Source organism: Nesoenas mayeri (assembly GCF_963082525.1).
Source record: "Nesoenas mayeri genome assembly, chromosome: 23".
NCBI lineage: Eukaryota > Metazoa > Chordata > Aves > Columbiformes > Columbidae > Nesoenas > Nesoenas mayeri.
In genome coordinates, this window is record NC_137574.1 from 2,257,799 (window position 1) to 2,275,216 (window position 17,418).

General features: G+C 56.3%; 1 protein-coding gene and 1 long non-coding RNA gene across 2 annotated transcripts; both read left to right on the top strand.

The window, feature by feature from the left end:
- Positions 1–848: 848 nt before the first annotated feature.
- Positions 849–14,023, top strand: TBC1D22B (TBC1 domain family member 22B). The gene is made up of 13 exons (XM_080358470.1): positions 849–1,069; positions 5,207–5,263; positions 6,192–6,505; positions 7,380–7,559; positions 8,297–8,367; positions 8,964–9,092; positions 9,522–9,587; positions 9,746–9,860; positions 10,822–10,928; positions 11,261–11,336; positions 11,604–11,731; positions 11,868–11,963; positions 12,415–14,023. Exons 1-13 carry the CDS (start codon positions 1,014–1,016, stop codon positions 12,541–12,543), a joined length of 1,524 nt encoding a protein of 507 aa, XP_080214596.1. The 5' UTR covers positions 849–1,013; the 3' UTR covers positions 12,544–14,023.
- A 2,265-nt stretch (positions 14,024–16,288) lies between these two features.
- On the top strand, positions 16,289–17,037 carry LOC308048818. Its single transcript, XR_013923187.1, has 2 exons — positions 16,289–16,474; positions 16,791–17,037. It is a non-coding gene; the product is annotated as an uncharacterized lncRNA (long non-coding RNA).
- The last annotated feature ends 381 nt before the right edge of the window (positions 17,038–17,418 follow it).

Below are 17,418 nucleotides of genomic sequence, written 5' to 3' on the forward strand. Positions count from 1 at the left end.
TGACAGAACATCCCACACCCGGCGCCATCGAGGCCCCTGAGGGGTTTCTCCTCAGGGCATGAGGGTGATGGCAGCGCCTCAGGGGCTGCTGGGGTCGTGTGTCACCCTGAAAGTTTGTGGTTTTTTCACATCTGTGTGGTTTTTTATCTCCAGTTTATCCCTGTTTTTTCAAGGGGTGGCCACTTGCGCCTCACAGCGTGACCCATAATGGTGGTTCCTCCCTCACCCCAGCTGTCATGATGAGGGGACACCAGGGCTCAGCTGGGGCTGGAAATGGTCCCCAAACGGTCCTGAATCCTTGCGGGGACCATGACAACCGCGGGTGCCGGCAGAGCCACCCCGGGGTGCCACAGGGACCCCTCTGGACCCTGTCACCGCCTGGTGTGTCCCCCGCCCCGCGAATGGTTCCGGCCAACGGCTCGCCCTCGCGGCCCCGTGGCGGTTTAACCCGCTTCCCCCCGCCCTCTCCCGATGGTTTCGCCCCAGGTGCTGGCTGGGCGTGTCTTCTCCCCCACCCCCCCGCAGCGTGAATGGTCTCTCCCCTTCACCAGGGCGATATTTAACCCGTCCCGCCTTCCCCTCCGCAAGATTTCTGTAGGTATCGCCGTCTCAGCGTCGCTTTCTGATCTCTCTCTGCCTGATAGTGGTTCCCTCCATCCTCCTCTCCACCGAGGCGGAATGGTGTGTCCCCTCTCCCCCCCATCAGTTGGTCTCTCCCGCCTCGCACAGCCCCGCCCTCAGCCCTGCTGAACCCGCCCCTTCGCGTTACGTCACTCCCTCCTGCCCCTCGCGATTGGCCGATCCTTAACGCCTTTCCCGAAGCGACCAATGGCGGCGCTCTCCCCGCCCGCACCCAAGATGGCGCCGCCGGGGGCAGCGGGCGGGCGGCGGTGAGGCGGCCTGCGGGGGGTCGCCGCCTTCCTCCGCGCTCCGCCGCTGCGCCGCGGGGCCGGCCGGCCGGTGGGCTCGCTCGCTCGCTGGCTGGCCGGCCGGGCCCGCTCCTCCCCTCCGCCATGGCGGCCGAAAGCGGTCGCCAGTTCTGGAAGCGGAGCGCCAAGCTGCCGGGCAGGTGAGTGCGGGCCCGGCCGGTACCGGCTGCCCTCGCCACCTCGCGGGGAATGGGCGCTGAGGTGGCCGCGGGGACCGTTTTCCCCCCTGTGCTGAGGGGGTGGCAGGGGCTGTGGGGCAGGGGGGGTGGCTGGGCGGGCTGGGGTGTCCCCTGCAGTGGGGGCGCCAGGGCCGTGGCCTCCTCAGCTGGGGGTTGTTGGGGAGGAAGGGGCTGACAGGGGCACCTGCCCTGGCTGTGAGGCTGAGACCCTGGGGTACCCCCCTGCAAAGCGGGGGGGATATCAACATTACCCACCCTGGCTGTGGGGCTGAGGCCCTGGGGTACCCCCCTGCAAAGCGGGGGGGATATCAACATTACCCACCCTGGCTGTGAGGCTGAGGTCCTGGGGTACCCCCCTGCAAAGCGGGGGGGATATCAACATTACCCGCCTTGGCTGTGAGGCTGAGGCCCTGGGGTACCCCCCTGCAAAGCGGGAGGGATATCAACATTACCCACCCTGGCTGTGAGGCTGAGGTCCTGGGGTACCCCCCTGCAAAGCGGGGGGGATATCAAGATCACCCACCCTGGCTGTGGGGCTGGGGTCCTGGGGCACCCCCCTGCAAAACGAGGGGGATATCAGGATTATCCACCCTGGCTGTGGGATGGGGAAGCTGTTTGGGGGCCCTGGGGCACCCTCTGCAATAGGGGGGATGCGAGGAGCGCTCCCTGGCTATGGGGCGGGGGAGTTTTACTGGAAGAACCTCCCTATATAAGGGACAAGGACAGTGCTAGGACGGCCCCCTCATCTCTAGGGCAGGACAGGTCATTTGGAGGCAGTGGGGACCCCTGTGTGCATCCTCCACCCCAGCGAGGGGTGAGGGCTTTGGAGACCCCCCCAGGGTGGCCTCAGAGCCAGGGCTGTATTGTCCTCCCTTCCACAGATGCTGAACAGATCTTATCCCTTCCCAAGGCCCTTAGAGATGACATCTTGGGTGACAGGAATTCTATCCCAAAAAAGTGCCCCTGCCAGCACATGTGTCCCCCTGTGACCATCTCCTGGGCAGGTGTCACTGCTGGTCCAGCTCTGCTTGACACGAGGGGCTGTGGGGATCTCTGTGCACCTCCCCTGCTTCAGTTCCTCTAACCCAGGGGTGGCAGAAACAAGTGAAGTGTCTGGTTTAGGAAGGAGGGGATGGTGGTGATGATGGACATGCTCCTTATGAGGCCTTGGCAGCAACGCTGGTATGGAGAGAGGGCACCTGCCTCTCTGGGGAGGCTTTCACCGGTGCTGTTCCCATCTTGTGCTCCTCTCCTTTGCACCCCTTTGCCTTATCTGAACCCTGCCCTTCTCCTTCTGGTGCGTGGACATGGTTTGAAATACACAGTTGACTTTAAATCCTGCTGCACCAGTTAAATCTCTCTTTCTAATGTGTTTTCACGTTTCTTTGTTGCTGCACTGGTTCCCTTAGGTTGGTGGGACAATCCATGTCTGTGGCAAGCAAAGGGAAATGCCACGAGCTCTGCGCATTCCTCCTCTGTGCTCTCCCTGGGTCATTTTGTGTCCTGATCAATCCCGTCCCTTACCAGAGGTCACAGCTGGTGGTCTCAGCATCTGTTTTCTGCAGTGAGTGACTTCCAGCTCCGGCTTGGAAAGCTCAAACCAGGTGAACCGGTCTGGGAGGCAGCCGGTCTTGTCTAGACAATGCACTCTAACGTCAAGTTTTTGGCAAAGTTCTTCCCTGCTCCTGACTGCCTGCTTGGCAAATATCCTGCTCTCCAGGAGGTTTGTTACCGCCTCCAAATACCCTGCGTGCCCGTCCTTTCCAGGGACGGTTACCGACAGGTCTTGGGCAACACGACCATGAAAGGTGGAGGTGGGACATGCTGCGTCCATGGTCTCTGGACACGAAGCTCCCCTCCTTCTTTTTTGTCTGAGATCTTCCCGTACAGATTCTTGGCTCTCTCCTTTCTTTGCCCTGACAAGCTGGCAGGGGGAGGCTTTGTGAGGATTTGGAGACTGTGTGAGCTTCCTTTTCTATGAGACTTTGTGCATTTGGTTGCTTAGTTGTATCAGCTTTCAGTTGGTGTTTTTTCCCCTGTAGATTTAGGGCTGGAGAACTAGTAAATGCTGTTTCGTGTTTCCAATACTGCCCTGTGTTTTTTGCATCATGAATTCTCACCCCAGTAATTTTCCTGGGGAAGCGCAGGCAGGTTGGTCTAGTGTAATCCTGCGTGATGGGTTGATTATTTCCTGTTGTTTAGAGAGATGGGCAGCCAAGCGCCAGGATGGGTATTTAAATGTTGTTTTTGAAGGGAAAGAAAGAGAATCTACTGGTAGTAAATATGTTCTGTGTCCAAAGTGGCAAGAAGTCACCTGTTGCATACTTTGGAGCATTTGCACTCCTGTCCAGCCTCTGCACGGGTGGATGGAGCAGAGAGTCGGCAGAGATGGGGCAAACATGGGGAGAACCACAGCAGTTGGAGCTCAGCGTCTTTGGAGCCTGCTGGAAACCAGACTCTCATCTTCAGCCACTTGTGTGGGGACATGGGGCGACGGGCTGTGCAATCAGATCAGCTCAGTGTGCCGCGTTTGGGTTCAGATTCTTTGGAAGGAGCTGCTTGGGAAGCGGGACCCTCTGCTGGTGTATCAACCATTAGCCAGCGAAAGCATCAGCCTGTTGCTTCAGAGCCCCAGGAAAGGGTTTCCTCACCCCGCGCTGGCTGCCACATCCCCTCCTTTATCTCTAATGCACATCGTTCCTTTGGCTTGTGGAGCCGAGGCCGTTGCCCGTGAATCAAAGCTGTCACCGCACGTGGATCCCAGCGTGGCGGCTGCTGTCACGAGATGCCGCGAGCTCGGTCCTTCTGCCGTGAGTCACTGGGAAGGAGCACTGATCTGGAGAGCTTGTTTTCCTTACTCCTGATCATCTCCTCGCTGTGCCCACCCACAGGGGTGCCTCTGCTCAATAGCTGTCCCGACTCCTCGATGCTCATTAGTCAGCAAACTCTTTCCTGGGGTAAACGCAGGGAGGCTTTTCAGCGCTCCCACCCCTCGCTGGGCTTCACGACCGGGATCTCTCTGTGCTGTGGTTGTTTCCAGCCTCTGCCCTGGATCTCTGTGCCTCTCCCCTGCCAGCTGGGCCTGTTGCTGCCTCCTCGCCAGCATCAGCTGGTTCCCAGTGTGTTTTCCAGCTGCTGAACCCCTCCTACCTGGCTGGGCTCTGCTTGTTTTACTGCCGGGCACCATCTGCAGCTCCTGGAAACCCGGCCAGCTCTTTTGACCCAAGAGAAGCCTGTCCCTTGTGCGCCAGCTCTGAATGGGCCCTTGTCCCCGCCGTGGGACGCAGGGCCACGCTGTGTACCAGGGGATGGGGAGGACTTTGTTTTCCGGAGATGCTTTTTCAGGGCGAGGTGGCTGTGAATAGTTACCTACATTGAGGTAATAACTCAGGATCCCTGTCTCGTGTCCAGAGCTTGTAAAACTTGTGATGAACACTTGTCTAGTAGCTCCTCTCTGAGGTGATGTTCCACACGTGGTAGTGCCTGCAGCCCTCAGGCTCCCCTGCACAGAGACTGGGACGTGGTGACTCAATTCAGGCCGAATAGGAAGCAGTTGATTAAGCCGGGATTTGGACCCGAGTCAAACCGTGTACGGTACCAGAGGCTGCTTGGCTGTAGCGCTGGCTACGAGCCTGAGAGCCAACGTGGGGTTCAAACCCTCAGGTGTGTGGGGGAGCCCCAGTGCCGCTGGTTGGAGCCCTCCCTGTCCTGCAGGGCTCGGAAACGTGAATTCCCCAACCTGGGAATCCCCTCGATGGAAAAGAGAATGAACCTCAGTGTGTAAGGCCAGGGGACTGAGACACGCGGTCGCTCGGAGGGAGTTGGTGGCACAGAAAAGAGCAGATCCCAAATCCCAGCTCAGGCTGGAGAGTTCAGACAAGGCTTCTTTTTGCTGCTGCAAAGAACAAATCTTCAGCTGAATGTGGCACTTTGGATCTAAGGCTTTGAAGACAGAAAGTTATTGAAGTAGCTTTTGGTCTGTATTCAGTTCCAACAGCAGGCAAGAAGCGTGACCCCAGTCTAGGCTGAGAAGATTATTTGTGGGTGCTCTGTGGCTTTTTCACATTGTCTTTTTCCTTTTTTTCCCCCTTCCTACAGCATTCAACCTGTCTACGGAGCACAACACCCTCCGCTGGATCCCCGGCTCACCAAAAAGTAAGTGTTTCTCTCCTGGAGATGCACACCACAAGGCTTTGCAGGTTTTTGGCTCAGTCCTGCGGTACGTGGAGGTCTCCAGCATCTCTGGTGACATTCTAGCAGAGCAGGACAGCAGTGGGGTGCAGTGCTGGGTTCAGCTCTGCGAAAGCTTGCAGGGAAAGCTTATCTGCCGGTGCTCTTTATGGCCAGAAATCCTTATCATACGAGCCAGGAGACAGGCATATATTTTAGCAGTTTTAATCTGAGCCCTCTGCTCCCCTCTGGAGACGAAGGAATTAAGGGAAGGGGAGGTGAAGCTGCTCGGCAGCTGCAGAACCGCAGCCCCTTCTCAGCAGGAAAAGGCAGAGCTGATCTGAAGTGCCTCCTTGTCCCTATCATGCTGTGTAGTGGTGAAGGTTCCCTGGTTTCTGTGACGCTTCAGGGGATGGACTTTGACTCATGTAGCTTAAGGTTAAATGCAAAGGTTCTTCCTGTGCCTGAGAAAAGCAGCAGGCGGGTGTGGGAGCTGTTGCAGCTGGATCGGGAGCGCAGCCAGGCTCTGTGTAACTCTGACATGCATCTCCGCAGGTCGCAGGACTTTTTGGGGGTTTTATGTTTTCTGTAGAGTGTGGGGAGGCGAAGCTGGAGGAATTATAGGTTTCTCCCCTTGGCAGTTTTGAGCTGGGAAGCCGGGCAGCTCACCAGCTCCCTGCTGGCGCTGTGGCCTCTGTGCCATCGCGCTGGCGCTGTGGCCTCTGTGCCATCGCTCCGGCGCGGGCTTTGCCTCCCAGCAGCCCAGAGGGACTTAAAACCTTCCTTGGGTTTGAGAGGAGAAGTGGGGAAATGGGAAAAAGGGACTGGCTGATTGGAGTGAAGATGTAGGGAAAGAAAGGGAATGAATTTGTGTGACAGCACAGCTCTGATACTGTTTCTCTTTGGCTCCCAGTTTCATCAAGGACCGCTCCAAGGCCAACGCGCTGCCTATGAAAAGCAAGAAGGCCTCCAGCTTTCACGAGTTTGCCCGCAACACCAGTGACGCCTGGGACATCGGTGACGATGAAGATGAGGATTTCTCTTCCTCATCTTCCTCTTTGCAAACTCTGAACTCTAAAGTGGCCAAGGCCACGGCGGCCCAGGTTCTGGAGAACCACAGCAAGCTGCGTGCAAAGCCTGAGCGGGCCCAGGCCGCGCTCAGCGACGTGCCCACCAACTGCAAGGTCATCAAGTCCAGCAGCGAGGCCCAGCTCTCCAGGACGTCTGGTAAGAGCCGTCTTTGGGAGCAGCCTCCTGCTCCGCTGCTCTCTTGGTTGACCGTTCAACTCAGCCGCTTGCTGCGACTTGCGTGTTGTGAGCGAGAGGCTGCAGCACAGCCCGCAAGCTCTACAGGTTTTTGCCTCCTTTTAGTATCCTGTACCCCAAGGAGCCATTTTTGGAGGCCTGGCCTTAATGCTTCAGTGTCCTCTGCTGCTCAATATACTGCACACAGGCACATCTGTCCCAGAGGATCCCGTGTTCTGGGTGAAAAGGGATTTTTGGAGATCTGTTAGATTCTTGCTCAGGATCGCTCAACTTCTGCTTCCTTTGTGGCGCAGGGTGCTGCTCTTAGGAAAGGTCTGGATGGGTCCTGGCGGCCCCAGGTTGGTGCAGCTTGTGCAGCCTCAGCCCCTGCTCGCTCTGTGCTCTGGAAGTCACCCAGCAGGTCCTTGCTGCCCGCGGGTGGCACTGGCAGCCCGTCACCTCCTCTCTCTGCGCTGGCAATTAGCTTGATCGCTACTTAGATCAGCAGCGAGCAGAGCAGATTGAAAGTCGGTTCTTCTGGGATTCCCAAAGCTGCTTGTGCCTCATCTCCTGTGTCCTCTGCCCGCGGCTTCCCCTGTGGAAAAGGAATTCTGATCCACTGGCAGCCGCACGTCTGGATGCAGGAGGAAGAAAGGGGAGGAATAACGAGGGGGAAGTGATGGAGGAGCCAAACAGATGCCTGCGAGCCCGCTGATCCATCCGGCTGGGACAGTGATGCTCTGTTTGCTGGGGAAGAAAGGGGTGAAATGTGCAGCGGGAGGTCTCTGAGGGGTGAGGTGGGGTTGGAGAGGTGCCGCCTCCTTCCCCACCTCACTGCAGCATCTGCCCCTTGCAGAGGAGGCCTGTGTGCGCACCCCCCTCCAGAAGCAGCAGTCCCTTCCCTTTCGGCCCATCATTCCGCTCGTCGCCCGAATCTCTGACCAAAATGCTTCGGGTGCTCCCCCCATGACGGTGAGGGAGAAAACCCGCCTGGAGAAGTTTCGGCAGCTCCTTTCCAGCCACAACACGGACCTGGGTGAGTGTGGCAGACGGGGGTGCCTGCGGGGGGAAGGGGAAGGCGGCAGAGGGGCTGCTGCCTGCTTCAGGTCATAATCGGGTCTGCTACGGGGTGGAAAAAATGACTGCCTGCAGTGGGATAGTTGTACAGATTGCTCTGGTGACAGGTGGTTGTGTCCTCAACCAGCTGCCCATCTGTTCCTGGTCTTTCTTCATCTCGCAAATGATGAGTGTGATCACCAGGGGGGTCTTGGGCTCTGCATGAGAACTGAGGTTCTGACACACCAGAGCCCCTGCAGCCGCCAGTCCTGTGCCCAGGCTGAGCTGGAACCAGAGAATCACAGAATCATTCTGGTTGGAAAAGCCCCTCAAGATTGAGTCCAACTGTTCCCCCACCCCTGGCACTGCCCCATGTCCTGAGAACCTCATGTCCGTCTGTTCAACCCTCCAGGGATGGTGACTCCAGCACTGCCCTGGGCAGCCTGTTCCAATGCCCCACAGCCCTTTGGGGAAGAAATTGTTCCTAAATCCAACCTCAACCTCCCCTGGTGCAACTTGAGGCCGTTTCCTCTCGTCCTCATCTCTGCTCCGCTTGCTGCAGACCCTCATCCCCGGTCGCTGTTGATGTGGAGCCTTCCTGGAGGCTCAGTGTCTGCAGGGCCTGCAGGAGCAGACTGGGCTTTCCTCTCCTTCTAGGTGTGGTGGTGCCTGGACGTGCGTAGGATCTAATCCATTGCCACCACTGTCCGTTTGCAGATGAGCTGAGGAAATGCAGCTGGCCCGGTGTGCCCAGAGAGGTCCGGCCCGTGACGTGGCGTCTCCTCTCAGTGAGTACCTGGAGTTGTGATGCAGAACTCTGGGGGGAATTTGCCAGACCAGGGACACAGAATCATAGGATGTGTCCTGAGTTGGGAGTGACCCACCAGGATCATGGAGTCCAGCTCCTGTCCCTGCACAGGACACCCCACAGGTCACCCCGTGTGTCTGAGGACGTTGTCCAGTCTCTTCTTGAACACTGTCAGGTTGGGGCTGTGACACCTCCCTGGGGAGCCTGTTCAGTGTCCAGCACCTCTGGGTGAAGAACCTTCTCCTCATGTCCAACCTGAACCTCCCTGGTACATCTTCCAGGTGTTTTTCGGGGTCAAGGGGGTGTCATCGCTACATCCTCTTTGAGCACAAAGCCCACGCTGGTGCTGGGAATATCTGATTTGCTCTGTTTTGGGAAACTGAATCCCGTGATGTTGGATTACGCCCAGATCAGTAAAGGACTTGGGGGCTGGGAAAGCCCAAACCCATGAAAGCTCTTTCTCCAGCCCCTGAGTCTCTGTGCCTGACGCTTCTGGGTGCTCGGCTGCCTGGTGGGATTTTGGGGGTTTGCGGTGAGGGAGGAGACTCTGCCCTGACATGGATTTTCCTACCACAGGGTTATCTCCCCGCAAACATGGAACGGCGAAAGCTGACTTTGCAGCGCAAGCGGGAGGAATATTTCGGCTTCATCCAGCAGTATTACGATTCCCGGAACGAGGAGCACCATCAAGACACCTACCGACAGGTACGAGCGCTCTGCCCATTCCCTGACCTTCTGCCTTGGTATCTCCCTTTCCTCTCTCTTGCTGCTGCTTGTCCATGCACTTGGGGTCATGCTGTAGTTATTAGGAGTCTTCTCCTTGGGGACAGAGCACCATGTTTCTGTCCATTTTCTTACTGGTATTAGTTTAAGCCTTACCTGAATTGATCTAATAACTGGATTTCAGACCCCAGCTCTTTCCCAGCTCCCACAGCTGAGCAGAAGAGACTGGAGATAAAAGCGTGGATGGTTTTCTCGGCGCAGCTGCTGTCTGTAGCCCTCACTGTACTTGTTGCCATGTGCAGCTCTCGCCTGGGAGGACGCTGGGGGGTGGGTTCCCCCCTGCTAGCCTGTGATGAGTTATTGTGTCCCCAGAAAGCACGGCTGGTGTGTGTGACCCACCCTCTCTTCCAGATCCACATCGACATTCCACGGACCAACCCACTCATCCCCCTCTTCCAGCAGCCGCTCGTGCAGGAGGTAAGGGGGAGAGGGCTTGGATGTGTCTTATCTTACCGTATTGCTGCAGAAAAGCCTGTCAGCGCATGATCTGCTCCCTGAGCTTAGCGGTTATGCTCTTCTGCCTTTCCTTTGTGCACGGCTAATGCAGGTACCTGCTTTCCCTCCTTTTTCCCCAGATCTTTGAAAGAATCCTGTTTATCTGGGCCATCCGACACCCAGCCAGCGGCTACGTGCAGGGAATCAACGACCTGGTCACTCCCTTCTTTGTCGTGTTCCTCTCGGAGTATGTTGGTAAGAGACGTTTGCTGCTTGAAGCGCGCACGGTGCTGCCTCTGGCCAGCGGGGCTGGGAATGGTGGGAAGTGCTGGCACCAGGAAAGCTGCCCTGGCCAGAGGGGATGATGTGTTGCTCTTCCTGCAGCTGGAGATGCGTCTTGTCCTCTTACTGTAGCTTTGCTTGGCTGAATTGACTTCAGTTTCGTCACCTTGCTGAGCTCCAGGGAAGCTGAAGTGCTGAGGCTGGATTTGCATTTGAAACTCCTTAACATTCTTACAGCTGGGAGGAGAATGGGGCCTTGTGGGCACTGCTGAGGGAGTTTAGGCAAAGCCCTGATACACAGAGCTGGGGGAGGGTCTTGCTCTCAAAGCCTGGGCTTAGAGCTGGTTCTGGTTCTAGGAGGAGCGAGTGAAGTATAAAGAGACCCTGCTGAGAATGTAAAATAAGCCATTTACATAAAGATTCCCGTCCCGTGCTGCCGGTACAGGTGTGCTTCTCAAGCTGAGAGTTTCAGAAAGCAAATTGACTTCTCCCTGCTGCTTTTGGCTTTCTTGTCAGCCAGTTGGTTTTAGCCAGAGATCAAGTCATTCCCACCCATAGCATTTTTGTTCTTTGTGCAGCTCTAGCTGCGTTCTGGAGTTGACGTTGTCACTGGGACGCTGTAATCCCTGTGCCCAAAGGCTCTTAGTTCTCACTGTGAAGAGAAGGAAAAAGGAATTTATAAGACTGTATTAGTGACAGAGAGATCCTGATGAACATATATTTTTTAAGATCTCATCCAAAGCTTGTTGAAGTCAGGGGAAGCCTTCCAGTATCTAGCTAAGGCTTTGTAAACCACTCCTGATCTGCCTGTTCTGAGGATGTTATGAAGGAATAACTGGTGTGGTCAGGATTGATCCCCGGAGGTGCTGCTGCCTCAGGTGGATAAACCCCGCAGTCTGTCCCCTGTCAACACTCTTCTCTCTCTGTTTTGCAGAAGAGGACGTGGAGAACTTCGACGTGACGAACCTGTCGCAGGATGTTTTACGGAGCATCGAAGCCGACAGCTTCTGGTGCATGAGCAAGCTGCTGGACGGGATACAGGTGCGCTGGGGCCGGGGTGTCTGTCCCCTCACTGGGGTGGCAGCATCGTCGTCTTCTCTGCGTCAGGATGTGTGCTCTGCACACCCAGCATTAGGAGATTCCACTGCTCCACCGAGCTGAATCTGTGGGTAAAACCCCGAGGAAACAAGAGGGTGTTTCTGTGCAGCTGGTGCCCCAACTGGGGACTTCACAGCGGGCAGATGATCCTGGTGCTCAGGAGCCACATCTCCTTGGCACGTGGTGATCTCCGCTCCCTGTGGAGCTGGGGAGCTGGTTCGGGTCATTTCTGGCTGTCAGAGCTGCCCCTTCTGACTCGCGGCCTCTCCCTGCAGGACAACTACACCTTCGCACAGCCCGGCATCCAGAAGAAAGTCAAAGCCCTGGAGGAGCTGGTCAGCAGGATTGATGGTAGGGGACAGGGGGGTCTGAGCAGGTTGGAGCTGTCACAACAGTGGGAGGCTCCTTGGAGCCCCCTTGCCCCTGCAAGGGGCAGACGCTTGTCACCGAACGTACGGGAGCGGGACAGGGGAGGGTCAGCCAGAAACCCCCTGGGGATGGGGTTTTTCTAGCCAGGTAGCCAGAAAACGCATGAAAGCCGGAGTGTTGGGGACGGTGCCGTGTGCGGGAGCTGGGGCACCACGGTCCCAGGTGTGTAAGTGGAATGTGCTGTTTCAGAGCAGGTACATAATCACTTTAGGAAGTACGAGGTCGAATACCTGCAGTTCGCCTTTCGCTGGATGAACAATCTGCTGATGAGGGAGCTGCCGCTTCGCTGCACCATCCGCCTCTGGGACACCTACCAGGTACAGGGGCTCCCGCTGCCTTCCCTGCTTTACTGGTCACTGTGGGAACAATTCCATGGGACGTTTATAGCCACATGGGTTTCTGGGGAGCTCCAGTGGAGCTGCAGGAGCTGATCTGGAGTTTTGCTACTTGCAGTCGGAGCCAGAAGGATTCTCCCATTTCCACCTGTACGTCTGCGCCGCCTTTTTGATCAAGTGGCGGAAGGAGATCCTTGATGAGGAAGATTTCCAAGTAAGTCCTTGGGGGTGATTCCCTGGGGGTAGAGGGGAGGGAATTGCTCCGGTTGTGAGGCCAACGTGGACACAGCCAAGTGTCGTCTTAAAGGATCTTTGCCTTAAAGTAACTTGTGAGGCTCAGTGCTCAGGACAGAGAGCGGGGCTGGTGGAGGGTTCAAACAGCAGATCAAAGCTTGAGGTCTGATCACGGTAAGTCCCTCCGTCTTTGCTTATGGTGTCCAGCTGTAACACTCCTGGACTGTTATCTCGAGGAGTTTGGGGCATCTGAGGTGCCTCACTTGCTTGGATCTAGACACAAGCACATCTTGGTGCTGTCTCTGAGCCCTCCAGACCCGCGAGTGCGCCGAGCCCAAGCGACCGAGCGCTGCTGCCGCCGGCCCCGCGCCTGCTCCAGATCCGCGCTCTGCCTTCGACCGCCCCAAACTCAGCCCCTTCCCCTTTTCCAGGGCCTTCTCATGTTGTTACAAAACCTGCCCACGATACACTGGGGGAACGAAGAGATCGGCCTCCTGCTCGCTGAAGCCTACAGACTCAAGTACATGTTTGCGGATGCCCCCAATCATTACCGCCGATAGGTGCCAGGACTCGACTCCCTCCTCTCCCCCGCGTTCCCTCCTCCTGGCCCGATCTGATCACTGTGGCATTTTTGTCGTCCCGAATCCTCGGACGCTCCGGCCGGGCGCTGCTCCTTGCTGTACAAAGCTCATGTCGACTCTTGTCTTAACTCCGAACGCGTGCCTGTCTGCCGCTCCCTGCGCCTGGATGTGCCGCTCCAACCGCCCTCAGTATTTCAGGCCGTGCCGGGGAGAGAGGCTGGAAGGGGCTGGGGGGACACGGGGGGCAGCTTTACAAACAAACTGAGCCCAGGATGCTGCCCTCCTCTCCTCTCCGCCCCGGGCTTGTCCGGCTGGGACCACCTTGGCTTGGCTGCCACCACCCGCGCTGTCCCCTCTGCTCCTTCTGCTGCCGTTCGCTCCACCTCGCAGGTGAAAATGCCTTATCAGAGCCCCACCCGGCCGCAAAATCCTTCCCCCAGGGGCGGCAGAAGCTTCTCTCGGGGCCCAGATTTGTTCCGAGGGGCTTGAGACCCCAAGCACTTTGTGGGTTCGCGAGAGAGCCCCTCGCCTGCCCTCTCTCCCCGTGCTCTTGGCCTCCCTCTCCCCGGCAGCGGGACGGGCGTGGGGCTGCACTCACTCCATCCACGCGCGGCTTGAACGATGCGTGTAAGCTTGACGGGACTTTTGGGGACTGATGTGCTGCCGGTACAGCCCCTAGCACGGGGCGGGGGAGCAGCACCTCCCAAAAACCCCCCCTTGCAAAGCCCTCGCTCCTCCGAGGCGTTCTGTGTATATTGTGTTCTTGTGTATATGGGTCAGAGATGTACAATATATGTTTTTCTGTTTGTAGCAGATAATGATTTTATATTTATAACGTGCACCCCTTGTTCTCCCATCCCCTCTATGCCCGCCTGGGGACGGTGGCGTTGGGCTTTGGGCCCCTCCCGAGGTTTTGGGGACATTTTGGAGCCGCCGGTATTTCTGCTCCAAGGTGTTTTGGCGGTGCTGGATGTGCCAGAAGAGCTGTGTTAGAAATACCTGTCTCAGGCTTCCTGCACACAGAGGATTTGGGTGTTTAAAGGAGATGGAGCTCCCAGCGGAGCTGTGTTCAAACAGGGTATTGGGGCTCGTCGGCTGGATCGTGTCCCTGTGCGGCCGGTGACTCCGGGGAGGGACAATCCCCATGGGGACGTGTCCTCACTGGCGTTGCCACCCTCCGCTTTTAAATCAAACCAATCGTGAATGTTTTAACGGGACGTTTTCCGTGCTGTGCCAAGGGACCGCTCTGGTTCTCCCGCGGGCCGTGGGGACGACGCTGGGGGACACGGAGGGTGGGAAAGGGCAGCGGGGCCGAGCATGTGAAAGGCAGAGCCTTGTTGCCAATAAAACTCCAAACAGTGTCTCAAGAAATCATTTTCCTAACCTGGACTTGTTTTTCTCAGGCCTTTGGACTTTTCCTTTACTTTTGCATGTGCCTTTTGTCGTCTTCTCAGAGACACAGGCTGGGGGGCCTCAGTTTACCATGAATTTGGAAAGGAGGAGGACATTCTCTTTGTCTTGCTGGGGGACGCGGTGGTGGAGTCTCAGTCTGCTCAAGCACCATCACGTCAGTGACGTTCTGGACCACAAGACAACACTAGCAAGGAGAGACTTTTAAAATACATTTATTTCTCAAAGAGAAAATAGATTATGGGAGTTAAAATGAGCAATTTTTTTTCTTTATAAACATATATTTTCTTTTTACCTCTCTTATACCCTCCGATATAAATCATTCTAGAAAGCAAATAAACTCCCTTTCTGCACTAACCAGAGCTCCCTGTGCTCTGCACAGACTGACAGCAACAGCCGGACGTGAACCAGCTCAAATTCTAAAAATGTCATTTAAAAAACACCAAAGCACCGAGATGTTAAACATACACACAGGTGCCAGCTGAGCCGCTCACCTGGAACGGCGGCTGTGCTGTGTTCCTCCAAATGAATGACACTGCGTGCATAGAACATACCCAGCAACACAAGTGGAGACGTCAAGAATGGCGACAACGGGTCTAAATCCTTCCATAGGTATGAGCATTATTGTTTTTACAAAATCCTGTGCCCCATCTCACAGGAATCTTCCTTAAAACAGGGTTCCATGTGCCAAGGTGCAAGTGGTGCTTTAAGAAAGCAGAGCAGGTAGAAATGGCCGTGATTACTCACCACTATTTGTTATTATTAATTATTGGGTTTAACCCAAAGGGAGCCAGAGGAAAATGTCAGAGATGGAGAAAAAGGAAGAGAAGCCGTACAGCAAATGTGCATAAACCAACACGAAAGATGGATCTCCCTCCCACCCAGATTAACCTCAGTGCCCCAAACTGCCCCAGCTCATTAGACACCCCCTACATTAGTTTTGCTGCTTAAAAAGAACTTATCTATCTTTGCTTAGACTCAGGACTGTCCTAAACCACGGTATGAAACGTTACTGGAACAACATAGGTACAGAAATCAGAATTTAAATGTGAAACAACTAAATAATTTTCTAGACATACAGACACAAGCTGGTAACTTGCTCTTTTTGTATTTAAAGCTCTGCACGTGTGCGCAGCAGAGGGGAAGGGTCCCAAAATACCCCGAGCTTTCCTAAATGTAAAGAGGGAAACATAACCTGAAACACTGCACCCAGGGAGGGGAATGATGGGAACTCCCAGCTATCATTTGTCTTTTCAATGCGATGGGACAATCAATGTCAATTAAAAAATGAAAAGGCCAATGACAATGTAAAGTGGGAGACGCATAAAGGACCCTGGTTCGGTTACGGTGCTCATGGCGATGATGGTTTTTCGTCCCTCCATCATGTTTAACTCGTCCACTGTGCCGTCTGTGTCCAGGGGATTGAGTTTGTCACACAGGAGCCACCTGCAATGGAGAGAAAACTGCGTCAAAGCGAAGCAAAGCCTTGTGATAACACCCTGCAGGGCGGCGCTGAGCCTGCGGCACCGCCGGCAGCGCCGCACGCCGCTCCTCACACCGCACACACCTGGACTATTAGTGCGCTTCCTCTAAAGATGCAGCACAAACGGAATGAACATCCATTGAAAGGGGGAGCAAAAGGGCGCCCTGGAAGCAGCGGCAGCGCAGGACAACGCGCCAACCGCAGCCTCCCCGCGGCCCCGCCCTCCCCGCGGCCCCGCCCTCCCCGCGGCCCCGCCCTCCCCGCGGCCCCGCCCTCCCCGCGGCCCCGCCCTCCCCGCGGCCCCGCCCTCCCCGCGGCCCCGCCCTCCCCGCGGCCCCGCCCTCCCCGCGGCCCCGCCCTCCCCGCGGCCCCGCCCTCCCCGCGGCCCCGCCCTCCCCGCGGCCCCGCCCCACCGGCCATCCCGCACATGCGCAACGCGGCAGCGACTGACCTGCGCCAGCAGGGCGCAGCACAGACCCGCCGAATGCCCGCACAAACAACAGCAGCGAACAAGCGGCTGCGCCGCCGGTCACCGAGCAGCGGCGCAGGGCGGCGGGCACGGGCGTTACCTGCTGGCGAAGCACCGGGGCAGTTCCCCGCACGGCCCGCGGCGCTGCGCTCCCCAGAGCGAGTCGCACGGGAGTCCGCGCTGCAGCGAGGCCCGCGGGTCGCGTGAGCATCACGTGGCGGGGAGCGGGCCTATCAGGCGGCACGCCGCGTGCGCGAGGGGCCGGTCCGCAGCAGAAGAGCGCGAGGGGGCGGCGCCAACGGGCGAGCGCGCGGGGGCGCCACAGAGCCTGCGCGGGAACCGCAGAGCGGCCTGAGGAGAAGCCGGAGATCGGACACGGCCCGGCGGGGGTGAGCGGCGCCGGGGACCCGCTCCGGGCAGCCCGGGCCAGGCTCTGGCACCTCCCGGCAACGAAGCATCTCCTCGTGTTCAGACGGAGCCTCCCGTGTGTCGGGCTGCGCCCGCTGCCCCCGCTGACACGGGGCGGGGGGTCTGGCTCAGTTGTCTAGGTGCTCATCTCCTAAAACCCTAAAAACACTGATGCTGCGACTGTAATTCTAAAACAGGTGTCTCAAATCAGATCTCCACTGTTGTCTTGTGTGGCATCTCCTACACAGAGAGACTTTCTTTCTTTCTTTTAACAGATATCAGTGCTAATGCTGTGCAGGACAAGTGCTAGATGGACATCTCTGCTAATTAAATTTAAGATATAGCTTGAAAATACATACGCCACATAGAAGCCAAGCATCAAAAGTTACTTCAGCCTTTATCCTGAAGACACTATAAGGTGGCAATCTAACACCCTGTTCTTGTTTCTCGTTACAGGTGGCCCTTGGGCTCCTGCAGCTCACATGAGGTTTGGGGAGGAAGAAATGAGACCCTGGGAGGTGAACGTCACGCTGCACCCACCGCTGAGTCCTCCGCTCGCGCTGTAAATATCCCCGTGTCCCGGTCTCACGGGGTTCCTGTCGCTGCAAGTTTTGTGACAAAACTTGTGCAATAAAAATCTCAACTTTGTGCAAAGAAACACCTTAAATAATAAAATAAGACACAAACTGAGCAGAAAATGAAATAGATTTTTTAACAGATGGTGGACATCCGAGGGCTAGAAAGTAATTCTCCTCATGGAAAAAAAATAAATCAAACCTCAAAACTCCCACAAAACACAAAACCACCTTAACAGATTTTATGATCTTACATAAACTGACACTTTTGACATGGAGTTGAAACAGAAATTATCCGTGGTTTTCTGTGCGTCTTGGCACTGGGTAGTATTCTAAATTCAATCTGATAAAAGAATTAGGTGAGGGTTTTTTTATGGTTAACTAACTGTATAATATAGTACAGGGTTAGGGAAGTGTCACAGCACTCCCGTATTACCACGGACACAAAAAAAGGCATTGTGATAAACATAAAAATCAAAGCCAAGTTCTGACCGAATAACACGTCTGAT